At 48.2% G+C, this 27,923-nt stretch overlaps 1 protein-coding gene across 2 annotated transcripts in view; it reads left to right on the top strand.

Moving 5' to 3' along the window:
• Window positions 1–27,923, top strand: part of LOC140430971 (excitatory amino acid transporter 2-like) — a 643,482-nt gene that overhangs the window by 26,223 nt on the left and 589,336 nt on the right. Inside the window, exon 2 of one of the 2 annotated variants that reach the window (XM_072518821.1) lies at window positions 19,520–19,712. The exons of the other annotated variant lie outside the window; for it this stretch is intronic. Coding sequence (XP_072374922.1) covers window positions 19,645–19,712 — 68 coding nt within the window. The 5' untranslated portion in view covers window positions 19,520–19,644. The remainder of the gene's footprint in view (window positions 1–19,519; window positions 19,713–27,923) is intronic. 2 annotated transcript variants of the gene reach the window in all.

Genomic DNA, 27,923 nt, shown 5'->3' on the forward strand with positions numbered 1-27,923 from the left:
CTCCCTTTGCTCCTTTCCAGATACTATTGTTGCTAACTCCCCGTCTGGTCTCTCCCTGCCTACGCACTTGGAGTTTGCTGAATATCCCTCACGGCTGATTATCGGAGCTTACTTTTGCTATTGACCTTTAGTCACTTTAATTTTTTAACTCTCAAAATTCTGTCTGTAGTTCAAACACACCCTCAGAACTAGTCGGCTACCCAGCTCTTTGGCTTATAGTCTCTTCGCTTACTTAATCCCGGCCATCACATGTGGCTACTGCCCTCTTAATTCAGGCTCAGCAGGGCGGTTGAGATGTTTGACATAGAGCCGGATTACTAATCACCTCTAAAGTTAGACATGTCCTATACGGAATGCCAAAATATTGTGCCTCTGCTGGCCACAACTGATGCATGCAGACAGAATTGAATACTCACAGTCAGGTTGATTTACCTTTAAACAGAACTTTATTATTTCTCTGAGATTTCAACAGGACTTCAGCAATGTGTTTATTTAAGCAGTTATGTAACTTTCAAGATTTGAATCAAGTATATTTCCCATGAGAGAGTATTTGGCCAGGTTTACTCTGAGGGGCTGTTGGGCTTTGAAAGTCAGGTCTGCACATATGACGGTTGATCCTGGGTTATCATTGGTTAAATCTCAGTCGTACCGTATTTTATACGGTTTAAGTTAAGCTACCCTTCCAGCTTCAGACGTCATTCGAGCCTGTCCCCCGTGTTCAGAAAACAAGGGCGTGATCAGTGATGTTATTGTCCCTGGTTCTCATTTTTCTTGTTAGCTTCTTTAAAGTCAGTCATTGACTTCTTGTCCCATCATGCCTTACGGTTAGTGTTGGCCATCTTTCCCACTCAGCAATACCTTAATGGATTGGAATTTGAGACTTCAAGCTCGGAATCTCACTGCATTGTCAAGATTATATTGTAATGTACAGCAGCGACCGGAGGTTCCACTAACAGTTGCAGTGCTGGATGTAAAGAAAGACCGGCTTGGTGACTAACCCAGGGAAATCTGTGATCTGTAGTTGGAGCGGTTTAGTTAAATTCCAAAGTAATAAAGCAGAGGTTATTAATGAAGTGGTCCAGACTCTTGGGAAAATCCAAGTAGGAACTGGAACTCATCGGATATATCAATAATTCATCCCATTTTTCACCCCTTTGACAACTCTAATCAAATCTCTGGAGTCAAATATAGTCCAATGAAACCCTGGAGGAGAAAGCAGCGTTTGTACTCAGCTCATTCTCAATTATTTATGGACGTTCATCCTCCAGCCAGATGTACCTGATGTTGAGTATGGGCCAATATCATTCCAGGATATCGGAGGGACAGAACATTCCAAAAGTTTGCCCAAAGAGAAAGCTTTTACTTTTGTAAGGGCAACAAAAGGAGTCCACAGTGAGTTGGAGAGAAAAACCAACTTATTTTTATTAACTACATACATCACGTTAACTACATACACAGCTCCAGTAGTTCTCTACTGGGTTTTTTCTTTTTGGTGCCTGACTGGCCGACTCTGTTTATACAATGACACATTGCCTTAGTTAAGGGTCTCCCGCCCCCTTAATGGGGAGCTCATAATCTGCAAGCTCCACGGGGTAGTGGACCATCCCTATCCCGTAAGACCCGTGCAGGTTATAACATCCCTCCCTGACAAAGTCCAAATAATTTATGGGCAGCACGGTAGCATGGTGGTTAGCACAATTGCTTCACAGCTCCAGGGTCCCAGGTTCGATTCCCGGCTTGGTTCACTATCTGTGTGGAGTCTGCGCGTTCTCCCCGTGTCTGCGTGGGTTTCCTCTGGGTGCTCCAGTTTCCTCCCACAGTCCAAAGATGTGCAGGTTAGGTGGATTGGCCATGCTAAATTGCCTTTAGTGTCTAAAATTGCCCTTAGTGTTGGGTAGGGTTACTGGGTTATGGGGATAGGGTGGGGTATGGGCTTGGGTAGGGTGCTCTTTCAAAGAGCTGGTGCAAACTCAATGGGCAGAATGGCCTCCTTCTGCATTGTAAAAATTCTATGACTCCTCCGAGGACCATAGCGAGGGAGGGCGCCGGACTCTCTTGACATTTGGTTGGGCGTCGGGCAGCGTATATCACGAGGGCGAATGCCGCCTCCGACACAAACTTTGTGGTGGCTGCAGTTCCAGAATTTATGGATCCAAAGGTTCCCCATCGGAGGTCACCTGTGTTTCCCTTTCAGAGTCCGAGTTGGTGACTGATGCACAATCAATAACCTCAGAAACGAGACTGGAGACAATTGAGGGCTTTAATGCACTAGATGTTTCCCCCAGCAGCACAGGTACAGAAGAAAGCTGCTGGGGCAGCACGGGCTCTTATACCCTGCCTTGCAAGGCGGAGCTAACATGCAAGCTTATCCAATGGGAACAAGTACATTCTCCACCAATGGTATTCCGGCATTACTAGGGACCATAATACTCCTAACACAGACTACCACATTCACCCCCTGTTAAAAAAGAGTCCGGCGGGGGTGGTGGCTTCGTATTACAACGTGGTAGAAGTGGTAGAAGTTATAGTTATGAAGGTACCATAATGCCTCCGTACAGCATTTTGCCTCATTACAACTCTTAACTATTTACAACAGTAATGTACATTTCAAAAGGAAGCAATTAGTCGATTGGGGGCCCTGGTCATCCTCTGCGATCGTCGTAGCTTTGGTAGTGATGTCGGTGGAAGTTCGGGTGTCTGTGACTCCGGGAGTGTGGTTTTGGCTTCTGCGGTGGATTCATCACCCCTAGACGTGGCTGGTGAAATGGCCGACTGGCCTGGGAAGGGGCAGCTGTGGGGTGCGCCGGTGGCAAGGTCTAGACGGGGCCGCTGGAATAAACGATCCACCTGGGAAGGGGGCGGCTGTGGGGTGCGCCGGTGGGAGGGAGGGTGGGGCTGGTGGCGGGGGTGTGTGTGGGCATCCAGCAGGCACCAGGTCCCATAGGGAGACCGTATCCTGTCGGCCGTCAGGGTATGCCACGTAGGCGTACTGAGGGTTAGCGTGGAGGAGATGGACTCTCGACCAATCGGTCCAATTTTTGTGCACCCGCACGTGTTTTCGGAGCAGGATGGGTCAGGGAGCTGCCAGCCAGGTCGGGAGCGAGGTCCCAGAGGAGGACTTCCTGGGGAAGACAAGGAGACGTTCGTGAGGTGTTTGGTTGGTCATGGTACAGAGCAGTGACCGGATGAAGTGGAGGGCATCTGGGAGGACTTCCTGCCAGCGGGAGACTGGAAGATTCCTGGACCGCAGGGCCAGTAGGACGGTCTTCCAGACCGTTCCATTCTCCCTCTCTACCTGTCCGTTACCCCCGGGGGTTGTAACTGGTCACCCTGCTCAAGGCAATGCCCTTGCTGAGCAGGAATTGACGCAGTCCGTCGCTCATAAAGGGGGACCCCCTATCACTGTGTATGTAGGCGGGGAAACCGAACAGCGGAAAGATACCATGGAGGGCTTTTATGACAGTAGTTGCGGTCATGTCGGGGCAGGTGATGGCGAAAGGGAACCGGGAGTATTCGTCAATCACGTTCAGGAAGTAAGTGTTGCGGTCGGTGGAGGGGAGGGGGCCTTTGAAATCCATACTGAGGCATTCAAAGGGACGTGAAGCCTTTATCAGGTGCGCTTTCTCTGGCCTGTAGAAGTGCGGCTTGCACTCCGTGCAGATTTGGCAATTCCTGGTGGCTGCCCTGACCTCCTCGATGGAGTAGGGCAGGTTGCGGGTCTTGATGAAGTGGAAAAATCGAGTGACGCCTGGGTGGCAGAGGTCCTCGTGGAGGGCTCGGAGGCGGTCCACTTGTGCGTTGGCACATGTGCCGCGGGATAGGGCATCAGGAGGCTCGTTTAGCTTCCCGGGATGATACAAGATCTCATAGTTGTAGGTGGAGAGTTTGATCCTCCACCATAAGATCTTGTCGTTTTTTTATCTTGCCCCGCTGTGCATTATCGAACATGAAAGCAACCGACCGTTGGTCAGTGAGGAGAGTGAATCTCCTGCCGGCCAGGTAATGCCTCTAATGTCGCACAGCTTCTACTATGACCTGGGCTCCTTTTCGACTGAGGAATGGCGGATTTTGGAGGCGTGGAGGGTGCGTGAGAAGAAGGCCACGGGTCTGCCCGCTTGGTTGAGGGTGGCCGCCAGAGCTACATCGGACACGTCGCTCTCGACCTGGAAGGGGAGGGACTCGTCGATGGCGTGCATCGTGGCCTTTGCAATGTCTGCTTTGATGCGGCTGAAGGCCTGGCGGGCCTGTATCGAAAGGGGAAAAACTGTGGATTGGATCAGTGGACGGGCCTTCTCCGCATAGTTGGGCATAGTAAGAAAAAAAGCCGAGGCAGAGCTTCAGGGCCTTGGAGGAGTGCGGAAGGGGGAATTCCATAAGTGGGCGCATACGTTCAGGTTTGGGGCCTATCACTCCATTACTCACTACATAGCCGAGGATGGCTAGGCGATCGGTGCTAAACACGCATTTATCCTTGTTATACGTTAGGTTAAGGATTTTTGCAGTTTGGAGGAATTTTTGGAGGTTGGTGTCGTGGTCCTGCTGGCCGTGGTTACTGATGGTGACATTATCGAGGTACGGGAATGTGGCCTGTAACCCGTACCGGTCAACCATTCGGTCCATCTCTTGCTGGAAGACCGAGGCCCCGTTAGTGACACCGAAGGGAACCCTTAAGAAGTGGTAGAGCCGCCCATCTGCTTCGAAGTCAGTGTATTTGCGGTCACTACTGCGGATGGGGAGCTGGTGGTAGGTGGACTTGAGATCCACCGTGGAAAAGACCTTGTAATGCGCGATCCTGTTGACCAGGTCGGATATGCGGGGGAGAAGGTATGTGTCGAGCTGCGTAGACCTGTTGATGGTCTGACTGTAGTCGATGACCAATCTATGCTTCTCCCCAGTCTTTACCACCACTACTTGAGCTCTCCAGGGGCTGTTGCTCGCCTCAATGACACCTTCCTTCAGTAAACGTTGGACCTCTGACCTAATAAAGATCCGATCCTGGGCACTGTACCGTCTGCTCCTGGTGGCGATGGGTTTGCAATCCGGGGTGAGGTTCGCAAACAGGGAGGGCGGATTGACCTTGAGGGTCGCGAGGCTGCAGATAGTGAGGGGGGGTATCGGGCCGCTGAATTTGAACGTTAGACTTTGGAGGTTACACTGAAAATCCAATCCTAGGAGTGTGGCCGCGCAGAGGTGGGGAAGGACGTAGAGTCGGTAGTTTTTGAACTCCCTTCCCTGGACTGTGAGGTTAGCTATACAAAATCCCTTGATCTCTACTGAGTGAGATCACGGAGGCCAGGGAGATTTTTTGATTAACGGGATGGATGGGGAGAGAACAGCGTCTTACCGTGTTGGGGTGTATGAAGCTCTCCGTGCTCCCAGAGTCGATTAGGCAGGACGTTTCATGCCCGTTGATAAGCACCGTCGTCGTAGCAGTCGATAGTGTTCGGGGCCGAGACTGGTCCAGGGTCACCGAGGCCACTCGTGGCAGCAGTTGAATGTTCTCTTCGGGCGGTGTGTGGTCAGCCGAGCTGGGGTCCTGGGAGTCCATCCAAGATGGCGGCACCCATTGGTCGCACATGGCTGGGGGTGCACAAAATTGCGGCGCCCATCCATCGCACGTGGCGTCCGCGGGACAAGATGGCGGCGCCCGGACGCCGCACGTGGCCCTGGAGGAGGAAGATGGCGGCGCCCACTCGCTGCACGGGGACCGTGGAGAGGACTGTGGTGGCGGTCCGCATTCGTCACCGGAGACCGCAGCGACCGCCCGGGCCTGGCATACTGCTACGAAGTGGCCCTTTTTACCGCATCCCTTGCGGGTGGATGCGCGGGCCGGACAGCGCTGTCGGGGGTGCTTGGCCTGCCCGCAAAAATAGCAGCAGGGCCCCCCGGGGTTGCCAGGCCGTCTTGCAGCACATGCTTGTCGGGGGGTGGGAGATGTCTTGGTGTCAGCCATGGGGGTATTCCACGCTGCCCAGGGGGCTGCCGCGCGGTCGGGGACCTAAGCGCGGGCGTTTTGGGAGGCCACATCCAGGGAGTCGGCAAGTGCCCATGCCTCCTTGAGGCATGGGGTGTTTTTCTTCAGCAATCGCTGGCGGATTTGGGAGGACAGCCTGCCTGCAACGAAAGTGTCCCGGATCAAGAGTTCTGTGTGGTCGCTCGCCGAAACTTGCGGGCAGCTGCAGTTTCTCCCCAACACCAGGAGCGCACGGTAGAATTCTTCCAGCGATTCCCCAGGGATTTGTTGCCTCGTCGCTAGCAGATGTCGGGCGTAGACCTGGTTTACCGGGCGAATATAATGTCCTTTCAGCAGCTCCATTGCTGCATCGAAGTCGTCCGCGTCCTCGATGAGGGTGTAAATTTCTGGGCTCACCCTCGAGTGCAGGACTTGCAGTTTCTGTTCTCCCGTGGGTGTGTTTTCGGGCGTTCTGAGATATCTGTTAAAACACGCCAGCCAGTGCTTGAAGGTTGCCACTGAGTTTGCCGCGTGGGGGCTGAGTTGCAGACACCATCCGGCTTGATTCGGAGCTCCATTCTTTTAAATCTAGCGTATTAAATTGATGCACAATCAATAACCTCAGAAACGCGATTGGAGACAACTGAAGGCTTTAATACGCTAGATGTTTCCCCCAGCAGCGCAGGTACAGAAGAAAGCTGCTGGGGCTGCACGGGCTCTTATACCCCGCCTTGCAAGGCGGAGCTAATATGCAAGCTTATCACTGGGAACAAGTACATTCTCCAGCAATGGTATTCCGGCATTACTAGGTACCGTAATCCTCCTAACACAGACTACCACAGTGACCTCAGTTATCTCGGTGTCCAGACCCCCATGGAGGTCCATAGATGCGGTTCGAGAAGAGGTCTTTGAAGATGAGGCACTGCTGTGGCTTTATCAGGTAGCAGATGGGTTTGTGGAAGACGTTTCCAAGAACGAGGAACTTTCCGAACAAGTGGTCTCCTGGACCAAAGATTGCCAAGGTGCTTTTTCATGGTACGACCGTTTGCACCCGATAAGTCTTAGGCCCTGTTTAGAGGAGGATAACTCCGGAGACCCACTGTGGGCCATCGGCAAGGTTATAACAAACACCCTGTCACCTGGTACAAAATGCCTAGAAGGTGGATGTTGAGCGGGACAAAGCCGTTGCTGCTCCTGGTTGTGTCGTACCTTCGCACCTATGTTTGGAAAACCATGCTAAGGCGAGTATGAAGTCTCTGGCCCATTAGCAATTCAGCGGGGGCCATCCCAGTCACTGCGTGCGGAGTGGTCCTGTAGCTAAACAAGAAATAAGCCAGCCTAGTATCCATCTATCCCGAGGTCTGCTCCTTAAAGCTGCGTTCAAAAGTTTGCACAGCTCGCTCAGCTAAACCATTCGAAGTCGGGTGGTATGGGGCGTTACGAATATGACACACCCCATTTGCCTTCAGAAACCTGGAGAACTCCTCACTCGTGAATGGTGTGCCATTATCAGTGCCAAGCTCTTCAGGGAGGCCATGTGTACAAAATGATAAACACAATTTCTCGATGGTCACCCAGGACATGGTTCCCACCATCTTGTGTACCACCTCAAACCACTTCGAATGTGCTCTACTTACTAATAAGAATATGGACCCTTGAAAAGGACTGGCAAAGTTGGCAATAGGCATGCCCAAGGCCGGCTCGGCCATTCCCAATAATACAGGTCCGCGGCAGGCGGGAGCTTCTGATGTTCTTGGCAAACAGAGCATTGCTGGGCCAACGTCTCGATGTCTGCGATAAGGCCCGGCTACCATGCGTAACTGCATGCCAGCATGGACACGCTTGGATGACTGTTGTGGAGGTTTTTCAGAATTACCTCCTGCCCCTTTTCAAGGACAACCACGTGCATACTCCATAACAGGATGCCATCCTCTACATTAAATTCGGACAGTTTAGAAGAATATACCTTCAACTCGTCTGGGAACTGTTGATGCTGTTCCCTGAATAAGACCACGTGCCAAACTTCGGAGAGGAATCGGATTTGTCTGGGTCCATTCACGGATTTGTGATGCTGTAACAGGCAAAGGGTCCGTGAAATTCAGGGTCGTGACCACCTCGACCGTCATAGGTGTCCGGAAGGGGCCTGTTAATAAAGGCAACCGGCTCAGAGCGTCTGCATTTGCAATTTGTGTCCGCGGTCTATGCTCAAATGAATATTCGTAAGCGGCGAGTAATAGGGCCCAGCACTATATGTGCGAGGAAGCAACGGGCAGAATCACATTATCCTCTCTGAAAAGTCCAAGTAAAGGCTTATGATCCGAAATGAGTGTAAAATGGCGGCCATAAACAGACTGATGAAAGCGTTTGACGAAGAACACCACCGCCTGGCCTTCCTGCACATACTTTTTTTCCACCTGCAGCCAACGTATGGGAGGCAAAAGGTGTCAGCCATTCCCTTCCCTCCTCCATTCGTTGGGACAGAACGGCCACAATACCCTGGGGGAAGCGACACTTATGATGAACAAGGGCTTGGCAGGTTCGTCATAGTTGAGTAACCCGGAAGATGACAACTCCTTTTTCCCACCGAACAGCTGTTCCCTGCGGCTGGCCACAAGCCCATAAGTGACCCTTTTTCAGAAGGAGGTGCAAGAGAGCTAATGTGGTGGTCGAGTTCGAAAGGGACTTTCCTTAATAATCAACGAGACCAAGGAAGATCAAAGCTCCAAGACATTCGCCGGGGTGGGAGCCTGGTAACCATTTTAACACTGCCTCCAGCTATCCAAGTACTCCTGTTCCGAGGCACCTGTAACCAGCATGTCATCCAAATAAACAGCTACACGCGGGAGTCCACTCAGGATGCCCTCTTTCACATGCTGAAAAATAGCCCAGGCGGAGGACACTTTGAAAGGCAGCCATATATTCTCATATAATCACCGCCGTGTGTTGATGCCGACATACATGCGAGATCCAGGATCCCACTCCAGCTGCAAGTAGATATGACTCATGTCGAGTTTTATAAATGCATACCCCCCCCCCCCCCCCCGCCCCACCCCCACAAGCTTCACGTAGAGATCCTCGATGCGGAGCATGGGGTACCAGTACAACCGTGAAGTCGTGTTCACAGTTAAATTGTAGTCCCCGCATAAACAAACTGTTCTGTCCGGCTTCAAATTGGTACCACCAGGGCTGCACATTCAGGGAAACGGACGGGCCTGGTGATACCCAAGGAGTCCAACCGACTGAGCTCTGTCTCCACCTTTTCGAGCAAGGCATAGGGAACTGGGCATGCCCAGAAATATCCAGGCAGCGCTTCCGGCTCGATCTGCAGGTGGGACACGGCCTCGTTTATCTTTCCCAAACCAGATTGGAACACCTCGGAGATGTCCCCAAAACGTTGGCTAAACCACTGGAATTTGTCTGAAGAATGTGCTGCCACTGCAGCTGTCAGTGACACAGCCGGTGGCAGCACAATAATCTTGGCTCGTGTCCTTTTACCATGATGAGTAGGATGTGCGCCGATTGGTGCCCGTAAACCACCGGGGCCATAGTGGTAACCGCAATATCGAACAATTCTCCCGTTCCGGTAGCCAATTTGGCCTGGGTACTCGCCAAATCCACGGTCAAATCTCCCATCTAAATTGTCCCATCAAACGTCTGCTGACCGATCAGGGACATGGCTGTGTCAGTGTCCAACACCAGGTCGAGCAGGTGTCCATTCACACGTTCCGCACCCTAAATGGGGACCACTCAGGGGGCTGCTACACAATTCAGTTGCATGTGGTCGTCCTCCTCCTCGTGCTCATCCAAGCGGCAAGTACAGGCCCTGGCTGGTGGCAGCTCCTACCGAGGCGTCTGGACCTCTGGTTCACCTGTGCTCTGTGTTCATGCTGGGATCTGCGACCACAAGCCCTACAGCGGCTGGCTCCCCCTCTATGGACTCTGGGGAAGGCTCTGCCGAGAAAGCTCGTTCTTTGGCCACTGGGCCCCAGGATGGGGGAGAGGCCACCCGAAGACGTTCTCCATACCTCACATTTCCTGCACTCCTCGGTCCGCGCTTTTGCGGGAGAGTGTAATCTGGACAGCCTGTTGCAATGGTAGGGAAGGTTCGGCCAGTCGCTTCCTCTGCAAGGCCACATTATTAATTCCACAAATCAAACAATCACGTAGCAATTCTGATTAGGCAATGCCATAAGCACGGTACTCAGCAATTTTTTTACAGCCTTGATTAAAACTCAGTGGTTGACTCACCCAGTGTTCTTTCAACGGTATTAAACTGGTACTACTATACTATTTCTGACAGGATCGGATTAAATGATGCGTCACTGACTCCACAAGCTCATCGAAAGTTTTAGTGTCTAGGGCTGCTGGGTAGGTAAGGCTGCGTATCACTCTGAACGTATGTGCGCCACAGATAGTTAGCAAAATGACAACTTGACGGCCATTCTCCGTGATCTGTTTGACCCTGAAGAATTAATTACCTCAAGAATGGAAGTGTGCAATATTTGAGAAGGGGGGAATCATGAGCAAATGGGCTGTGGAGATACGACATTACTATTTTTTTGGGAGAAGCACAATGCAGGCAAGAACAGAATTTCTGTGGAATCACTCTGTACTGGCTGGATTAGTTGACTGTACTGCGGTGTAGTTCTTTGACAGTCTCTGTACAGAGACCCACTCTGCCCCTGCGTCACTATCCCCTCATTCTGTTGTAAAGGGACATATAATCCCCTTTTATATGGACAATTGAGATATTAATTTTTCAATCTTGCATTGAACTTGAAACTGGCTCATATGTAGAAGGCTGGCTTGGCTCCTGGGCTCTCGCACCTCTCACTTATTTTTCAGCTTCTCGATCTGCTCCCAAGTGTCACCTAATTCCTTTTCAAATTTCAAACTCTCCGCCTCTCTCCCGCAGAGCTACTCCAAACAACTAGTGATCGCTAACATTTTACTCAACTTCTAAGCCCGTCTGCCCAATTCTTTATGGATGTGGTCCGAACAGTTTTTTTCCTTCAGATCTCAGCACCGCTAGCGGGGTGTTATCTAATTCTACCCATTTGGGCAAATTATTATTTAGGTATTTCCTAAGAGTTTCTTCCCATTTGGCACAGCTTGCCATTTCTAATTCTCTCTCTCTCCCTTGGGTTCATCATGGGTGTGTGGGAATCGACCGGGTTAGGGTCCGGCATTCACTAAATTCCCTCCCACAGAAGTTACCCAACACCCTTGACTATCCTAGTTAGAACTATGCAATGTGATCTGCGAGGGTCTTACCCCCACAACTCAAATGTGTGCAGGGTAGGTGAATTGGCCAAGCTAAATTGCCCCTAAATTGGAAAAAAAGAATTGGGTAAATACTTGAATAGGATGGAAATAGAGGGATACGGACCGTGGAAGTGTAGAAGATTTTAGTTTAGACGGGCAGCATGGTCAGCGCAGGCTTGGAGGGCCAAAGGGCCTGTTCCTGTGCTGTACTTTTCTCTGTTCTTTTGTTCTTTGTACTCTAAATTGAAAAAAATAAATAAATAAATAACTGTGCAGTGTGTTCACCTCATGTTACAGACACCTGGGGCGCCATTCTCCGACCCCCCACCGGGTCGGAGAATCGCCGGGGGCTGGCGTGAATCCTGCCCCCGCCGTGTCCCGAATTCTCCGCCACCAGAGATTCGGCGGGGGTGGGAATCGCGCCGATAGGCGGGAACCGCGCCGGTCGGCGGGCCCACCCCCGGCGTTTCTCCGGCCAGCGATGGGCCGAAGTCCCGCCGCTGTCAACCCTTGCCCGCCGGCGTGGATTAAACCTCCTTTTGAACGGCGGGACAAGGCGGCGCGGGCAGGCTCCGGGGTCCTGGGGGGTGGGGCGCGAGGCGATCTGCCCCGGGGGATGCCCCCACGGTGGCCTGGCCCGCGATCGGGGCCCACCGATCCGCGGGCGGGTCTGTGCCGTGGGGGCACTCTTTTTCTTCTGCCTTCGCCATGGTTTTCACTATGGCGGAGGCAGATGAGACCCCCCTCCCCTGCACATGCGCGGGGATGCCGTGAGCGGCCGCTGACGCTCCCGCGCATGCGTCGCCCGGCGAAGACCTTTCGGCGCCGGCTGGCGTGGCGCCAAAGGCCTTTCCCGCCAGCCGGCGGAGCGGAAACCACTCCAGCACGGGCCTAGCCCCTCAAGGTGAGTGCTTGGCCCCTAAAAGTGCGGAGAATTCTGCACCTTTGGGGCGGCCCGACGACGGAGTGGTTCCCGCCACTCCATTATGCCGGAACCCCCCACCCCACCAGGTAGGGGAGAATCCCGCCCCAGGTTTCTGGCCCAATATACTGGTCGGATGTCTGTACTCTCGTCCACCCACTAGAATCCTGGTCATCACGTGATGTGATTGTCCTCTTAATTCAGGCTGGATGTTGGAGAATATAGGATTGGTGGGTTCGAATTCGGAGCAACTAGGTCACTTCTTATCGAAGCCCACTAAGGGCCATTACTACTGTCTGTAAAATTCAAACAGTTTGACCAGTTTATTATTCAAATGTTTTACACAGGTGCCCTTATGTGTGAGATGAACAAAGGACAGACACAAGTTTACAATTCATCCCAAGTTTACGTTCAAACACAATAAAATAGTTATTCCCCCCAAATGATCCCATCTACAATATGCCCACGTTTGTAATACTACCCATGTCGATGAACTGCATCAAGCTACAGGTTCAATCCTCTAAGTCTCAGTCATCTCAGGGCCCTCGTCTGCGACGGTGGGTCTTGCACATTGCTTCTTTCTGTCCTATGGTCCGCTCTTGAGTCTTATTAGCTGCCTTTGTGTCGAATCTTTGGTGGGGACGGTCTCTGGGTGTCCTGTTCTTATTCCCCTCTTCGCACACTTCCGGAAGCTTCTCTGGCCCTCAGCCAATGAGGTCACTGGGTGGAGTTCGCAACACCCAATCGAGTTGCCAATTGCAACTCTGCAGGACACCAGGAACCCCCCCCCCCAGGGATCCATTTTCAGGTGTATTGTCTGCACATATAAGGAATAGGCAGGAAATCTAGGTGCCAAAAAGTCTGGTTTCATCTGGGCAATCCCCAACAATCGATCCATTTGAATGGGGCCAATTATCTTCCAATGTTTTGTTTCAGGACAAGCCCAGAGATGCCCAGCTATCTGTCTCTGTCCAGTGTTTGCCTGTTTGACTTCCCATCAGTCCTGTCTGTGGTTCTGACTGGTTTTAATTTAAAGTGTCCAATTCTTAATTCTGCAGCGCGTCTATAATTCAGGCTGTTGGCCATTTTACCACAACTGTCTCTATACTCGGGTGCAGATCTCTGACAGCCTTTGTATTGGGGTACAGTTCTCAGACAGTCTCTGCACTGGGTGTAGTTCTTTGACAGAGTCTCTGTATTGGGGTTTACTTTTTTAAAAAATAGTTTGATTCAAACTAGAGTATACATGCACATGAACACATACTGCGAGATTCTCCGTCGGCGGGATCCTCCGCTTCGGAGGGTATCCCAACCGAGTGGGATAGCCACATTGGCCGGCTGCCGGTATGGAGGATCGATAGCCAGCACAAACAGAGTGGGGATAACGGGCACCCCTGTCTCATACCCCTCTGTGACCGGAAATTTCCCAAACTAATCGAATTTGTCCTAACGCTAGGCTTGGGGACCGCATATAACAACTGCACACATGAGATAAACATGGGCCCAAACCCGAGCCCTCACAGGGCCTCAAACAAATATCTCCTCTCTACCCTATCAAACGCTTTCTCCACATCCATGGACACAATAACCTCTGGCACCCTGCTTTTAGCCGGCATCATGACCACATTCAATAATCATCTAATTTGCTCGACAGCTGCTTTCACTTCAGAAAACCTGTCTGACACCACCTCCGACACACACCCCTCTAACCGCCTCACCAATACCTTAACCAGCTCCCTCACGTCTGTGTTTAACAGGGAGATGGGACCATGTGACCCACACTCCACCGGGTCCTTATCCTTTTGGGAATTAACAAAATTGATGCCTCAGCCAATGTCACGGCATCTCCCCCGTGCCAAAGAATCAGAAAATATCTTCAGGAGATGTGGGGCCAATTCCGCCGCAAACCGTTTGTAAACGTCGACCAGGAAACCATCCGGCCCCGGCGCCTTTCCCAACTGCATCGACCCAATCGCCTCCATAATCTCCTGTAGTTCCAGTGATGCCTCCAATCCCTGCCCCTTCCCCTTCTCAACCTCTGGGAAAACCAGCCCATCCAGAAACCACTCCACCTCCGCCCCCTCCTCTCGAAAGCTCAGACTTATACAGCCCCTTATAAAAAGTCTCAAATGATTTATTAATTCTCTCCGGCGTCATCATCAACAAACCCCTGATTCCTCACTCTTACTATCTCCCGCGCGGCTGCATGTCGTCTCGGAGCGGCACAGTAACACAGTGGTTAGCACTGTTGTTTCACAGTGCCAGCGTCCCAGATTCGATTCCAGCTTGGGTCACTGTCTGTGCAGAGTCTGCACGTTCTCCTCGTGTTTCCGTGGGTTTCCTCCGGGTGCTCCGGTTTCCTCCCACAAGTCCCGAAAGATGTGCTGTTACGTGAATTGGACATTCTGAATTCTCCCTCTCAAACAAGCGCCGGACTGTGGCGATTAGGGGCTTTTCACAGTAACTTCATTACAGTGTTAATGTAAGTCTACTTGTGCCAAGAAAGATTATTATTAATTCATGCGCTAACAAGCGGCTGGCGTTCTCACATATTCATACAGAACTACCCTCGCTCTCTGAAGCTGGACTACCACTTTCCCTGTTGTCCCTTTGCAACTTCTGCCACACCGCTAAGAGCTCCCTTGTCGGCGCCATAGATTACCACCAGTCAACCTCCAAAACTATACCCATCAATCGCTGCCTCTCCACCCTCTCTACCTTACCTCTATGGACCTTGCACAAGATCACTTACCCCTGTACCACCACCTTCAACCCCTTCAAAACGTGGAGGGTGAGATCTCCCCGTTCTGATTAAACTCTATATACTCGTTAATCACTGAAGTCACCTTTCCACAAAACTTTTTGTCCGCCAGGAGCGCTGAGTCCACCCTCCACAAGGGACCCTGTGCCTGGCCCACGTCATGCCTCACATTCATGAACCACGATCGCATGTATTCCACACCCATTATCCCGAGAGAATCAAATTTCCCACCCTCCCTCCCAGATGCCTAAACCTCCATGGATTCACCCCCCCCCTCTACCTGATCTGGTCCATAAACACCCTCAGTTCCTTCACCTTTCCGACCTAACCAGTGTCCTTGGGCTAAACCGGTTCAACCGGGGAATCTAACGTGCAGTTGCAATCACCACCCATTATTAATTTATGCGAGTCCAGATTTGGGATGCCCGCTACCATCCGCTTAAAAAACTCCCGTCATTGCAATTAGGCACATAAACGTTTCTACCATTACCGGAACCCCCTCCAAAACCCCTCTAACCATCCATAAACAAACCTCTTGGATCCCGCATCTCCCTGGCCAACACAAATGTCACCCTCTTACTAAATAAGATCGCAATCCCTCTTCACTTGGAACCGAATCCCGAATAAAATGTCTGTCCCACCTCTTTCTCGCCCTCACCTGATCTTTCACCCGCACGTATGTCTCCTGAAGAATCACTAACTCCGCCTTCAAACTTTTCGAATGCGTAAACACCCTAGAACACTTCACCGGCCCATTTACCCCCGCACAATCCAAGTCATTATTTTCACCGGGGATTTCTGACCATCACCCTTAAAACACCACCCTCCCCTCCATCCATTTGAATCCATTGGCCCAATCCACCACAAAACTATGTCTGCCTCCATTTTCCTTTTTTGTCCAAGTCCACCCAAAATGGCCATCCCCCACCCTGCCTTTGCTCAATAAACTACATCGCCTGCAACACCAGCACCCTCTCCTCCCCTCCTCCACCCCTTCCCAACCCGCTATCCCCCCAAACCTACCTTACCATACGGCCCCGCCCCTCTGGCTACCCGTCGTAGCTCCCACCCCACATTTCTTCCGTTCACCACATGCGTGCTAGCGTGACAACTCCCAATCTAAGACCGAAACAAAGGCTCCCGTCCATATCGTCCAATCTGCCCCTTCCTCCACAATGCCTTCCTACGTCAAACCTTCGGACGGGTCCCCCCCCATCCCCCACCCCACCTAGACCCCGGCAATCCGTCTACCAACAGGACAGAGACACACAGGACTCCGACCGACCCCCCCCCCCTCCCCATTGTAAAACATCAACGAGGCCAACATGTGAAAACAAAACAAAACATAGGTAAACATATGCAAACATCTCAAAAACCAAAACATTAAAAACAATGCCCCATTCAACCCTCCTCCAAACCATGCTCTTTAATAAAACCTAATGCCTCTTCAGCCATAGTAAAATAATATTCCTTCCCCTTTAATGTCACCCAAAGTTTGGTCGGGTACAGCACCTATTTTGAAAAAGTACCACTTTGGCCCGGATAAACCAGCCTGCCGCTTGGCCAGGTCGGCCCCAATGTCCTGCTATATTTGGTTCCGCTTGCCCACCAAACACCCTCATCCTCGCCCAACTCAAGATCTGTTCCTTCACCTGGAATCAGTGCATTCTCTCTATCACCGCCCTCGGTGGTTACCCTGCTCTCAGCCTCTATTTTAATGATCGATGTGCCCAGTCCACCTCCAGGGCTTTCTCACAGACCCTCTCAACAACAGCTTCACCAACATCTTCGAGATATAGGCCATGGCTCTCATTCCCTCCACCCATTCTGGCAGGCCTACCATGTGTAAATTCTGCCCCTGGACCAATTCTCCTGATCATCCACCTTTACTTTCAGCTCCATGCAAACTGCACCCAGCATCGCCACCTCCACCTCCAACTCCACAATTTGATCGCTGTGGTGCGTGACCCCCTCTCCACCTCTTTGATCATCGGACCTTGCGGCTCCATGTGCTTCTCCACCTACTCCATGGCCCCATGAAGAGGGGCTACCACTTCCTCAATCGCCTTCAACCAGTCCTTCGGATTCCCTCACCAATGCTGCCGAAGCTCCCTCTTCATCAACCCCATCAACTGCTCCACTAGCAATTGGCTGGACCACGATGTCACCGTCATCCCCGCCGTGCCTTCTGGAACTGCGCCACGCAGAACCTCCACCTCCAACACCGTTGCCTTGTTCAACTACTGCTGGGTGCAGTATCCTGGTGACATTCCACCTCGGAGAAGAATTCAATTCCCACCATTTATTTCACACAATTTCCAACCAAAGAGCACATTAATCGGGCAGAAAGGGCCAAAACAAACGCCTTCAAGCAGGAGCCACCCTGCTTGAGCCACCCAATCAAAACATGGCAACACCGCAAGTACTGGGATGTGGTCTCGGTAGTGGGTGTAGTACTTTGACAGTCTCTGTACTGGGTGTAGTTCTTTGACAGTCTCTGTTATAGGGTGAAGTTCTTTGACAGTCTCTGTACTGGGTGTAGTTCTTTGACAGGTTCTATACTAGGGTGAAGTTCTTTGACAGTCTCTGTGCTGGGTGTAGTTCTTTGACAGGTTCTGTACTAGGGTGAAGTTCTTTGACAGTCTCTGTGCTGGGTGTAATTCTTTGACAGGTTCTGTACTAGGGTGAAGTTCTTTGACAGGTTCTGTACTGGCGTGTAGTTCTTTGACAGTCTCTGTACTGGGTGTAGTTCTTTGACAGTCTCTGCACTAGGGGGTAGTTCTTTGACAGTCTCTGTACTGAGGGTAGTTCTTTGACAGTCTCTGTACTAGGGGGTAGTTCTTTGACAGTCTCTGTACTAGGGGGTAGTTCTTTGACAGTCTCTGTCCTGGGGGTAGTTCCTTGGCAGTCTCTGTACTAGGGAGTAGTTCTTTGACAGTCTCTGTACTGGGGGCAGTTCTTTGACAGTCTCTGTACTGGGGGGTAGTGCTTTGACAGTCTCTGTACCGAGGGTAGTTCTTTGACAGTCTCTGTACTAGGGGGTAGTTCTTTGACAGTCTCTGCACTGGGATCATTTTATACCCCTCTTTACGCCCTTCTCGAAGAATATGTAGCCTGTGTCCATTACAGCATCGGCCGGGGGCAGGAAGGTCCAATGGGGTGGCTGCTCCAATATTTGGAGGTCCCAGAACAGGGTTTTGAACTTCCAACTGTCAGGTGATGTCTGCGTCACACCATGCCTCTGGCCCTTTGCCGAGCTGGGTGCCAGCAAGTCTGCGCAGCACTTGCCAAACAAAGCAGGTTCTCTGGAGTGGAAACAATGGTTCATTCTGAAATAATGTGGCATTAGCATCTGATCAGCCTGTTCCAAGCCTGTCTGGAGGAATACAGTCTATTGCAGCTCTGCAGTTTGCAAATTGCATTGTCTGGCCATGTTTAATCGTGGCTTGTACATTCTGAGTTTTTATCCATGTTCATGAAAGGAAAATATCAATATTTTGGTTATAACCCTGAAGGACATGGGTGACCTGACCACAGTGTTGTCCCTTGACAGAGTCTCTCGATTGGGGTGTAGTTCTTTCACAGTCCCTGTACTGGGGTGTAGTTCTTTTGCAGTCTCTATACTGGGGTGTAGTTCATTGACAGTCTCTGTACTGGGGGTAGTTCTTTGTCACAGTCTCTGTACTGGGGTGTAGTTCTTTGTTAGAGGCTTTGTGTTAGGGTACAACTGATCTATGGTTGTTTATTTCATGAAACCCAATCAACAATCTTCTATTCCTTTCTCCCTTACTTGTTTATCTAGCTTCTCCTTCAATACACATACACTCTTCCCTGTGGCATTAAGTTCAGCATTATAATTACCCTCTGGTTATTTGTATTTCTCCTGAATTCCTTATTAGATTTATCAGTGATTGTCGTATATTGATGACCACTAGTTCAGGTCTCCCCACATGTGGAAACATTTTCTCTGTTTATCCTCGAGGGCCCTTTCATAATGTTTCAGTCATCACTTTGCCTTCTCACGTCTAGAGAAAAGGAACTTAGACTGTTCAGTCTTTCCTGATATTTTAGCCTAGTGGTGGGCAACCTGTGGTTCGGGGGCCACATGCAGCATATCAGGGTTCTGAGTGCGACCCACTAGACATTTTGTTGACCATTGCCCATGCGTAGAGTTGCTACATCCACTTGAATTCAACTGCGCAGTTTTTATTCTACTGCTATGACTGAAGTTATATGTAAATAAAACAAGGGCAAATGAAATGAGGTGCATGCAGATTGTAACAACATTGACTGTGGGAGACGTGCACTTCCTCTGTGTCCAATCAATTATAAATATTTCTTTTGTTTTTCCGATTTGAAGTTTATGACCATTCTAATAACATATAAACGATTAAGCATTTTCGGTAACTTGTTATAAAGTATTTGACGTGCATTAAATTCATTCTTATTCATGGGGTCACAGTTGGTGAACAAGTCGAATTTGAATCTTGCTGCCCCCTGAGATGAAGATGGACCCCTCATGTGGCCCATTCATTAGCGTAGGTTGCCCATCACTGGTTTAACCATACAGTTCTGGTCTCATTTTTGTAAATCTTTTTTTCACCATTTTTTTCTTCAGTGCATCGATACGCCCAATCTTCACGTTTTTAAAGTCTTGCATTTTGTCGCAAACGTCTTCGACTTGGTGTCATTCGAGTATTTAGAATTTTAATTCCAATTCCTGAGTCCAAGACGTGTATGTAAATGATGAACAACAGTGGTCCTAGCGTCGATCCCAGTGGAATATCGCTTCACACCTTCGGCCAGACTGGGTAAATATCTTTTGCCCCTATTCTCAGTTTTCTGTGTTGTAGCCAGCTTATTTTCCATTTCTGCTTGTCCTCTCTCCCTCTGTGCTCTCATCTTAGCCATGAGTCCATCAGGTGGTACCGTATTACCTTTGGGAAATTCAAATTTATTACATCTGCTACTGTTTGTGTTACTTCAAATATTCATTAAGTTTGATCACCCATGAAACCCATTCTATCCATACTGTAGCCTATATTTCCTGTTGAATATTTGAGAAAGGATTCCATTACCTTTGCCAACACCATCATTAAGTCAGCATATACAAAGTTTCCTGGACTTCTCTCTTTTTAATATTGGAATATAATTAACTGTATGTCCATCCTCTGGCAGTATTCCTCTTTCTAATAATTGTTTGTAAATATATAATAGTGCCTCTGCTCTTAATCTCCTTTCTTATAGCATGTGCAGATGCAATCCATTTGGACCTGGAGTTTTACCGAAGTTTGACTGATTTATTTCCTCACTGTCTATTTGAAAGGCCTTTACAATCCAGTGGTTAGCATTGCTGCCTCATGGCGCCAAGGTCCCAGGTTCGATCCCAGCTCTGGGTCACTGTCCGTGTGGAGTTTGAACATTCTCCCCGTGTTTCTATGGGTTTCGCCCCCACAACCCAACGATGTGCAGGGTAGGTGGATTGGCCTTGCTAAATTGCCCCTTAATTGGAAAAAATGAATTATGTACTCAAAATATATTTTAAAGAAGGCCTTTGTATTTTTTTAAATCACTTCTTCCAATGACGTGTCTGCCCTGTTAAGCCTCCCAGGTAAATAGTGAGGCAACGTAATGATTGAATATTTCTTCCATTTTGGTATCATTACCTCTGAGTTTATCTTGTGCATCATTTAGTGAGCTTACCCCTATTCTGATCTTATTTTATTAACAATGTGTAAAATACTTGACTATTGCTTTCTAAATTTCTGATTAATTTAGTTTTGCTGTCCTTCCTTGCTTTCCTAATTATATGTCAACTTCCTTCTCAACCACTTTGTATTCCTTTTCGACATTCTTTCCTTTATTGTTTATGCACTTAGCATACGGATGCCTTTTTCTTTAGTTTCAATTTTAGGATCACTCTATTTATGCCTGGTGTTTATTTCATGGCACGTTTGTTCTTATTTTGTGACGGAATAAATACCTCATGAATTCTTGTGATTCCCTTTTTAAATACTTCCCACTGCTGTTCAGCCTGTCAACATTATTCTCTTTTCCCACCCCACCAAAATTGACTTTGTTCCAAATCGATTACTTTTGCCTTAGTTTTATTTCTATCTTCCGCACTGAATATTTTCAACTATCTCCTGCCATGATTGCTTTGTCCCCTCACATTTCCCTACACCTGCTTTTCTTATCTGCTCTGATTCATTTCCCATCATTATATTGAGCATTAATTTCTCTCTTGTTAGACTTCAGATTTATGAGGTAAAAATAAGTCCTGCATACATTGTAAAGACTCCATTCTCTTTACCCCTTTCCTTCCCTCTTGCCAATTTATTTGTGGGTTTTTGAAACCTCCCATATCTGTTAAATCAATTTGTTTTATTCATTTCATAAATTTGGTTCCATATTTCTACCTAATTTCCCTTCCACTATTAGCTGCTGTATAAAGTACCCTCATTAATAATATGATCAATCCATCTGTATTTTTCATCTCAGTCTATATTTATTCTGTTGACATCTTAATAACAGTAGAAAACAAAGGGCATATTGTAATCTCTAATTGGTACAGCTAGTTCTCCCAACACATCTTTTCTTATTCTTAGAAAATGTGTTACAAACGGCAATATTTAATTGCCAACCCTGTTCATCTTGTAGTCATGTAGCAGATGTTGCAATATCTGCTTTCTTGCCTCCAGTTCCCCCATTTTGTTTTAAATGCTGTGCATATTGCAGTACAGGCAATTTAATTTGTTTTTATTATTGTTTTTCTCACTTCAGTTTATTACATCTACAGGAACGATAGGAAATCTGGTAGAGCGCAAGGAATGCCTTAGTGATTAAGGATTCAATTATTTCAATGATAAGAGAGGATGCAACAACGACAATGTTACCGTTATCTCATGCCTTCAATATAAAAAAATTGTTCTGAGACATTTAAAGAGCTAGCAGGCGGTGGAGAATACGTAGAATTAAGGAATATAAAAGAATTTCAGACTGCAGCTAGAGTTGTGTATCGGCCTGCTGGGAGCAGCTCTGAAATGACAGATTGCACAAGTGCAGAGGTTAGACAAGCATGCAGCAAAGGCAGAGTGATGGAATTGGGGAATTTTAACTGTCATAGACATTGGGATAAGCAAACTAGCACATGTCAGAAGGGCAGCAAAATTCTTGACTGTATTCAGGGAAACTTTCCACAATAATATGCCGGAGAACCAGCAAAGAGACATGAAGGGGCTGGTTTAGCACAGGGCTAAATCGCTGGCTTTGAAAGCAGACCAAGGCAGGCCAGCAGCACGGTTCAATTCCCATACCAGCCTCCCCGAACAGACGCCGGAATGCGGCGACTAGGGGCTTTTCACAGTAACTTCATTTGAAGCCTACTTGTGACAATAAGCAATTTTCATTTCATTTCATTGGTAGGTTTAAAATGGGCAATGAGCCTGATTTAGTTCACAGCCTAAAGTTCCTTGAGCATTTATTGAATAGCAATCAAACACTGCGCTCGAAAGGGGGAAACATCAAACAGATACTAAGGGCAAGATTATTTGGATGGTGGGATTTCCCGCCTCACCACCTGATGAGTCAGTGGAAAATGACCCGCGTCAATCACACTAGCCCTACAACCATTTAACGTTTCACTCCTGACTCCCACCAGCAGCTCCGTAGCCCCAGCAGAGAGGACTCAGAATACAAGCAATCCCCCAAATTCTAAATTATGTAGTCCAGAATACACAACAGGGAGGGGAAGTGAGTGGTGAGGGGAAAGGGCGAGAGGGACGGGGTAGTTGGAGAAGCTGGATGGGAGGGAGCGCTTGCACGTTCAATGTGGAAAGGAGAGCCTTGGGTGAGGCGCCCTACCCTTCCTGCCTGAGACCCAAGCAAGGTGACCTGCCAGGCTTCTCCCCTAGCCCGAACTCCCACCAGCCAGGCCGGGAGCTGCCCTTAAGTGGCCAGTAAGGGCATCAACTTAAGCAAGGATTGGGGGGGGGGGGCACCCCATGTAAAAGACAAATCAAGGACAATCAGGAGGTTGGTAGATAGCCCACCTGGGGAGTTTGACAAGACCCCTGTCTGCAAACCTGCTCACAAGGGACTGAAATTCTGCCCACATTTTCTAGATTTAGATAGAGTTGACTTCAATAAGACGAGACACAGTGTTTACAACAAACTGGGAAAATCTGTTAATGGATAAATCAACAGAAGATCAGTGGAGTATATTCAAAAATATTATTTTTTAGAAAATATTTAATTCAAGGCATTTTCACACAGAGGATCAGAAGAGCTCAATGAACAACCACAACCCGTCTGCCCCCCTGACACCAGCCACCCCACCACATCTCGTTTCCCCCATTTCAACCCCCTTACCCATTCCCCCCCCCACAACACGCCCCCCCTCCTCTCATTGCTGACCCTTCAATCCTCCTTAAAGAAATTGATAAATAGCTTCCACCTCTCGGTGAACCCCTCTGCTGGCCCTTGCAGAGTGAACTTGACCTTCTCCAGCCTCAGGAATTCTGCCAGGTCAATCACCCACACTCCCGCTATCAGCGGCTACAAGTCTGGCAACCCGAACAAAATCCATCTCCAGGCTATCAGGGAGGCAAAGGCAAAACATCGGCCTCCCTCGCCCCATGAATTCCCAGGTCTTTCGACACCCCAAATATTGCCTCCACTGGACTCAGAACCATCTTCACTCCCAGCACCTCGGACATCACATCCGAAAACCCCTGCCACAGCCCCTTCAGTCTTGGACACGCCAAGAACATGTGGGCGTGGTTTTGCGGGCCCTCCTGTGCACCGCCCACACCTGTCCCCTACCCCCGCAAGGAACCTACTCATCCTCACCACCATCATGTGAGCCCTATGCATCACCTTATACTGGATGGGGCTTAACCTCGCACATGACAAGGACGCGTTCCCCTCCACAAGGCCTCCGCCCACATCTTGGACCCCATCTCCCCTCCCAGCTCCTCTTCCCGTTTCCACTTAATATCTCCCACAGGTCTCCCTCCCGTTCCATCAACTCCTCATAGACATCCAACACTTTCCCCTCTCGTTCAACAGCACCTTGTCCTTCAACCCCAGGGGCGGCAGCCCAGGAAAGGATGGCACCTCTCTCCGTACAAAGTCCCAAACCTGCTGGTACATAAAGCCATTCCCCTGGGCAACTCATACACTATCTCCAGGGCCTCCAGCCCCTCACATTTATTCCTTATAAACAAGCCACCGAAGCTCAATCCCGGTTTGCCGCCACCACCTACACCTCACATCCAGCCCCGTTAGTGCAAACCTATGGTTATTACAGATTGGCGCACACACCAAGGCACTCTCCTGCTCCAAATGCTGCCTCAACTGCCCCCACACCCTTAGAGCCGACACCACCACTGGGCTCGCGGGGTACCTGGCCGGTGAGAATGATAAATTCGCCAACAACTACACCCTCAAACACGTACCCCTACATGACGCTACCTTCACCCACCCACACAGCGACCCCTTCCACAGGGCCCATTTTAAAATTAAACTTTATTAGTGTCACAAGTGGGCTTACATTAACACTGCAATGAAGTTACTGTGAAAAGCCCCTAGTCGCCACATTCCGGAACCTGTTCGGGTACACAGAGGGAGAATTCAGAATGTCCAATTGTTATGGGCCAGGGTTTAAAGAACCCCAAAGTGTATCATGGAGTTCACCTGACCCTCAACTTTTAATAGTTGTGGTATGGGGAGCACACGGTCCACTCTACAGGTGTGGTACAGCAGAAATGGAAAAGTATTTTTTAAAGCAAAACACTGTTTATTCTGTGAACTCAAGTTAACTTTTTTAAAACATACAGTGAACATCTTAGCAACCATCAATTCAAAGATAACCTCCAAAGAATACAACCTTAAGTAATCCTTAAGCTGTCCTTTTAACATCCATAAGATTGAAAAAAACCTTTAACCAGAAGCACATCAGGTTAAAGTCACTACAGAGAGCAGTTATTCGTTTTAAATCACCAAAGTATCGATTAACAATCTTTAGATTACAGAGAGAGAGACTCATACACCTTCTGGCTGTGACTGCAGCTATCCAGCTCTGAAAACTGAACTAAAACACACCCTGCAGCAAACAGCCTAAAATGAAAGTAAAAGGCTGACAGACAGCCCAGTTCCACCCACACTCTGACATCACTCATAAACACCCATTTCTTAAAGGTACATTTCTTAAACACCCATTTCATAAAGGTACTCTCACATGACACCTCCCCCCAAGAAAAAAAAATAAACCATCAACTTCAAGATGGTTTCATTTTACACCTTTTCACTGTCCTTAAAGAAACGCATACAGTAAATATACTTTTTTGTTTAAAAAAACAACACACGCAAACAGGTATAATAATATAGTCCATTTTTGTTTTGTTCTTCCTCCAACTGGAACTGCTTCCGTTCATCGCATTCGTGACAAAGCATCGGCTATCACGTTTTCAGATCCTGCCACATGTACTATTTTTAAATGAAATGGCTGTAACAATAAACTCCAGCAAAACAGTCTTGCATTGTTATTCCGGAATCGCTCCAAAAACGTCAACAGATTATGATCAGCATATATAATGGTGTCAGACGGATTGCTGATCACATAAATGTGAAAATGTTGCAAAGCTAGCACCAAACTCAACATCTCCTGCTCAATTGTTGAATACTTTTTCTGGTGAGAATTCAATTTCTTTGAAAAATAACCAATAGGCCGCTCCAGCCCTTCATCGTCGTCTTGTAGAAGCACCGCACCTACACCCACATCAGTCGCATCAACCATCACTTTGAATGGTTTCATATAATTTGGGATGGCTAAAACAGGAGCAGTGGTTAACACAACCTTCAGGCCGTCAAATACCTGTTGAAAGTCCGCTGTCCACTGGAAGTTGTTACGCTTCTTGAGCAAGTCCGTCAGTGGAGCGACCACACTTCTGAAATTCGGTACAAATTTCCAGTAAAATCCACTCATACCAAGAAATCGCATTATTTCCCGTCGTGTCGAGTGTATCGGAAACTCCACAATAACTTTTGTGTTCACATCCCGTGGGACCATTCGACCCTGTCCGATTGTATGGCCAAGGAAAGTGACTTGGGCTTTTCCAAATTCACTTTTGGCTAGGTTTATCACCAAACCCGCCTCCTGAAGTCGATCGAATAACTCTATCAGATGTTTCAAATGTTCTTTCCATGTCTGGCTGAAAATTACCAGATCGTCGATACATACCGCACAATTGGGTAATCCAGAAACAACTTTGTTAGTTAACCGTTGAAATGTGGCTGGAGAATTTTTCATGCCAAATGACATAACTTTGAATTGGTATATACCATCTGGAGTCACAAAAGCTGAAATCTCCTTCGCATTTTTGGATAAAGGTACCAATAACAGCTGATTGTCCCACTTCCTCAATGCAATCCTCCAAATGTGGGCTAGGATAAGAGTCCGTTCCTGTAACTGCATTAACCGTTCTATTGTCCACACACAACCGTTGGGTACTGTCTGGTTTTCGTACCATCACTATGGGTGAGCTCCATTGGCTGCAACCCACTTCAATTATGCCATTTTTTTTAGCATACTCTCAATCTCTTTGTTAACCTGTGCGAATTCTAAAGGGTTAAGTCTATATGGATGTTGTTCGATTGGAACAGCATTTCCCACGTCTACATTATGTATAGCCATTTTAGTACTTCCCAATTTATCTCCACAAACCTGCCCATGTGATATCAATAACTCTTTCAGGTCAGTTCGCTTATCCTCTGGAAGGTAACTCAACAATTTATCCCAATTTTTAAGAACATCCTCATTTTCCAATTTAATTTGAGGTATGTCAAAATCACAGTCATCTGGATTTGGTTCGTGACTTTGAGTTAGAATCATTAAAACCTCCTTTTTCTCTCCTTCCCTTTCAAAGTACCTTTTAAGCATATTCACATGACACACTCAGTGAGTCTTCCTTCTATCTGGTGTTTGTACCACATAATTCACCTCACTTAATTTCCTTTCAATCTGATAAGGTCCACAAAACCTTGCTTTTAAAGGTTCACATACCACTGGTAACAACACTAAAACTTTATCTCCAATGGCAAAACTACGACTTGTCCGCAACCCGTTTCATCACATTTTGTGCAACTTTTAAATGTTGTCTAGCCAATTCAACTGCTCTATTTGATCGTTCCCTAAAATATGACACATAATCCAATCATGTAATTTCTGAGTTCTCACTCACCAATTTTTCCTTAATCAATGTAAGTGGTCCTCTTACCTCATGACCAAAAATTAGTTCAAAAGGACTGAATTTGGTTGATTCATGAGGTGCATCCCTAATTGCAAACAGTATGAATGGAATTCCTTTATCCCAATCCTCTGGATAATCGTGACAATAAACCCTCAACATTGTCTTTAATGTCTGATGCCACCTTTCTAACGCTCCCTGCGATTCTGGATGGTACGCAGCTGATTTAAATTGTTTTATTCCTAAGCTATCCATAACTTCTTTGAATAACCTTGAGGTAAAATTTGATCCTTGATCCAATTGTATTTCTGTGGGTAGTCCATATCAAGTAAAGAATTTAAGTAACTCCTCCACAATCTTTTTAGCTGTAATATTACATACTGGAATGGCCTCTGGAAACCTAGTCGACACATCCATTATCGTCAAAAGATATTGATTCCCACTTTTAGTTTTAGGAAGCGGTCCTACACAATCAATTAGGACCCTTGTAAAAGGTTCCTCAAATGCTGAAATGGGTATTAGGGGCGCTGGTTTTATCACTGCTTGAGGTTTCCCTATCACTTGACATGTGTGACATGATTTACAAAATTTAACTACATCTTTATGTAGTCCAGGCCAATAAAAATGTTTTTGGATTTTAGCTTGAGTTTTCCTTATTCCCAAATGACCTCACACTTGTACCTCGTGCAACTCGCAACACCTCCCTTCTATACCCTACAGGCAATACTACTTGATGAACTTCTGCCCACTTTTCATCTGCCTGCATAAGTAAAG

The sequence above is a fragment of the Scyliorhinus torazame genome, chromosome 10, assembly GCF_047496885.1.
Source record: "Scyliorhinus torazame isolate Kashiwa2021f chromosome 10, sScyTor2.1, whole genome shotgun sequence".
NCBI lineage: Eukaryota > Metazoa > Chordata > Chondrichthyes > Carcharhiniformes > Scyliorhinidae > Scyliorhinus > Scyliorhinus torazame.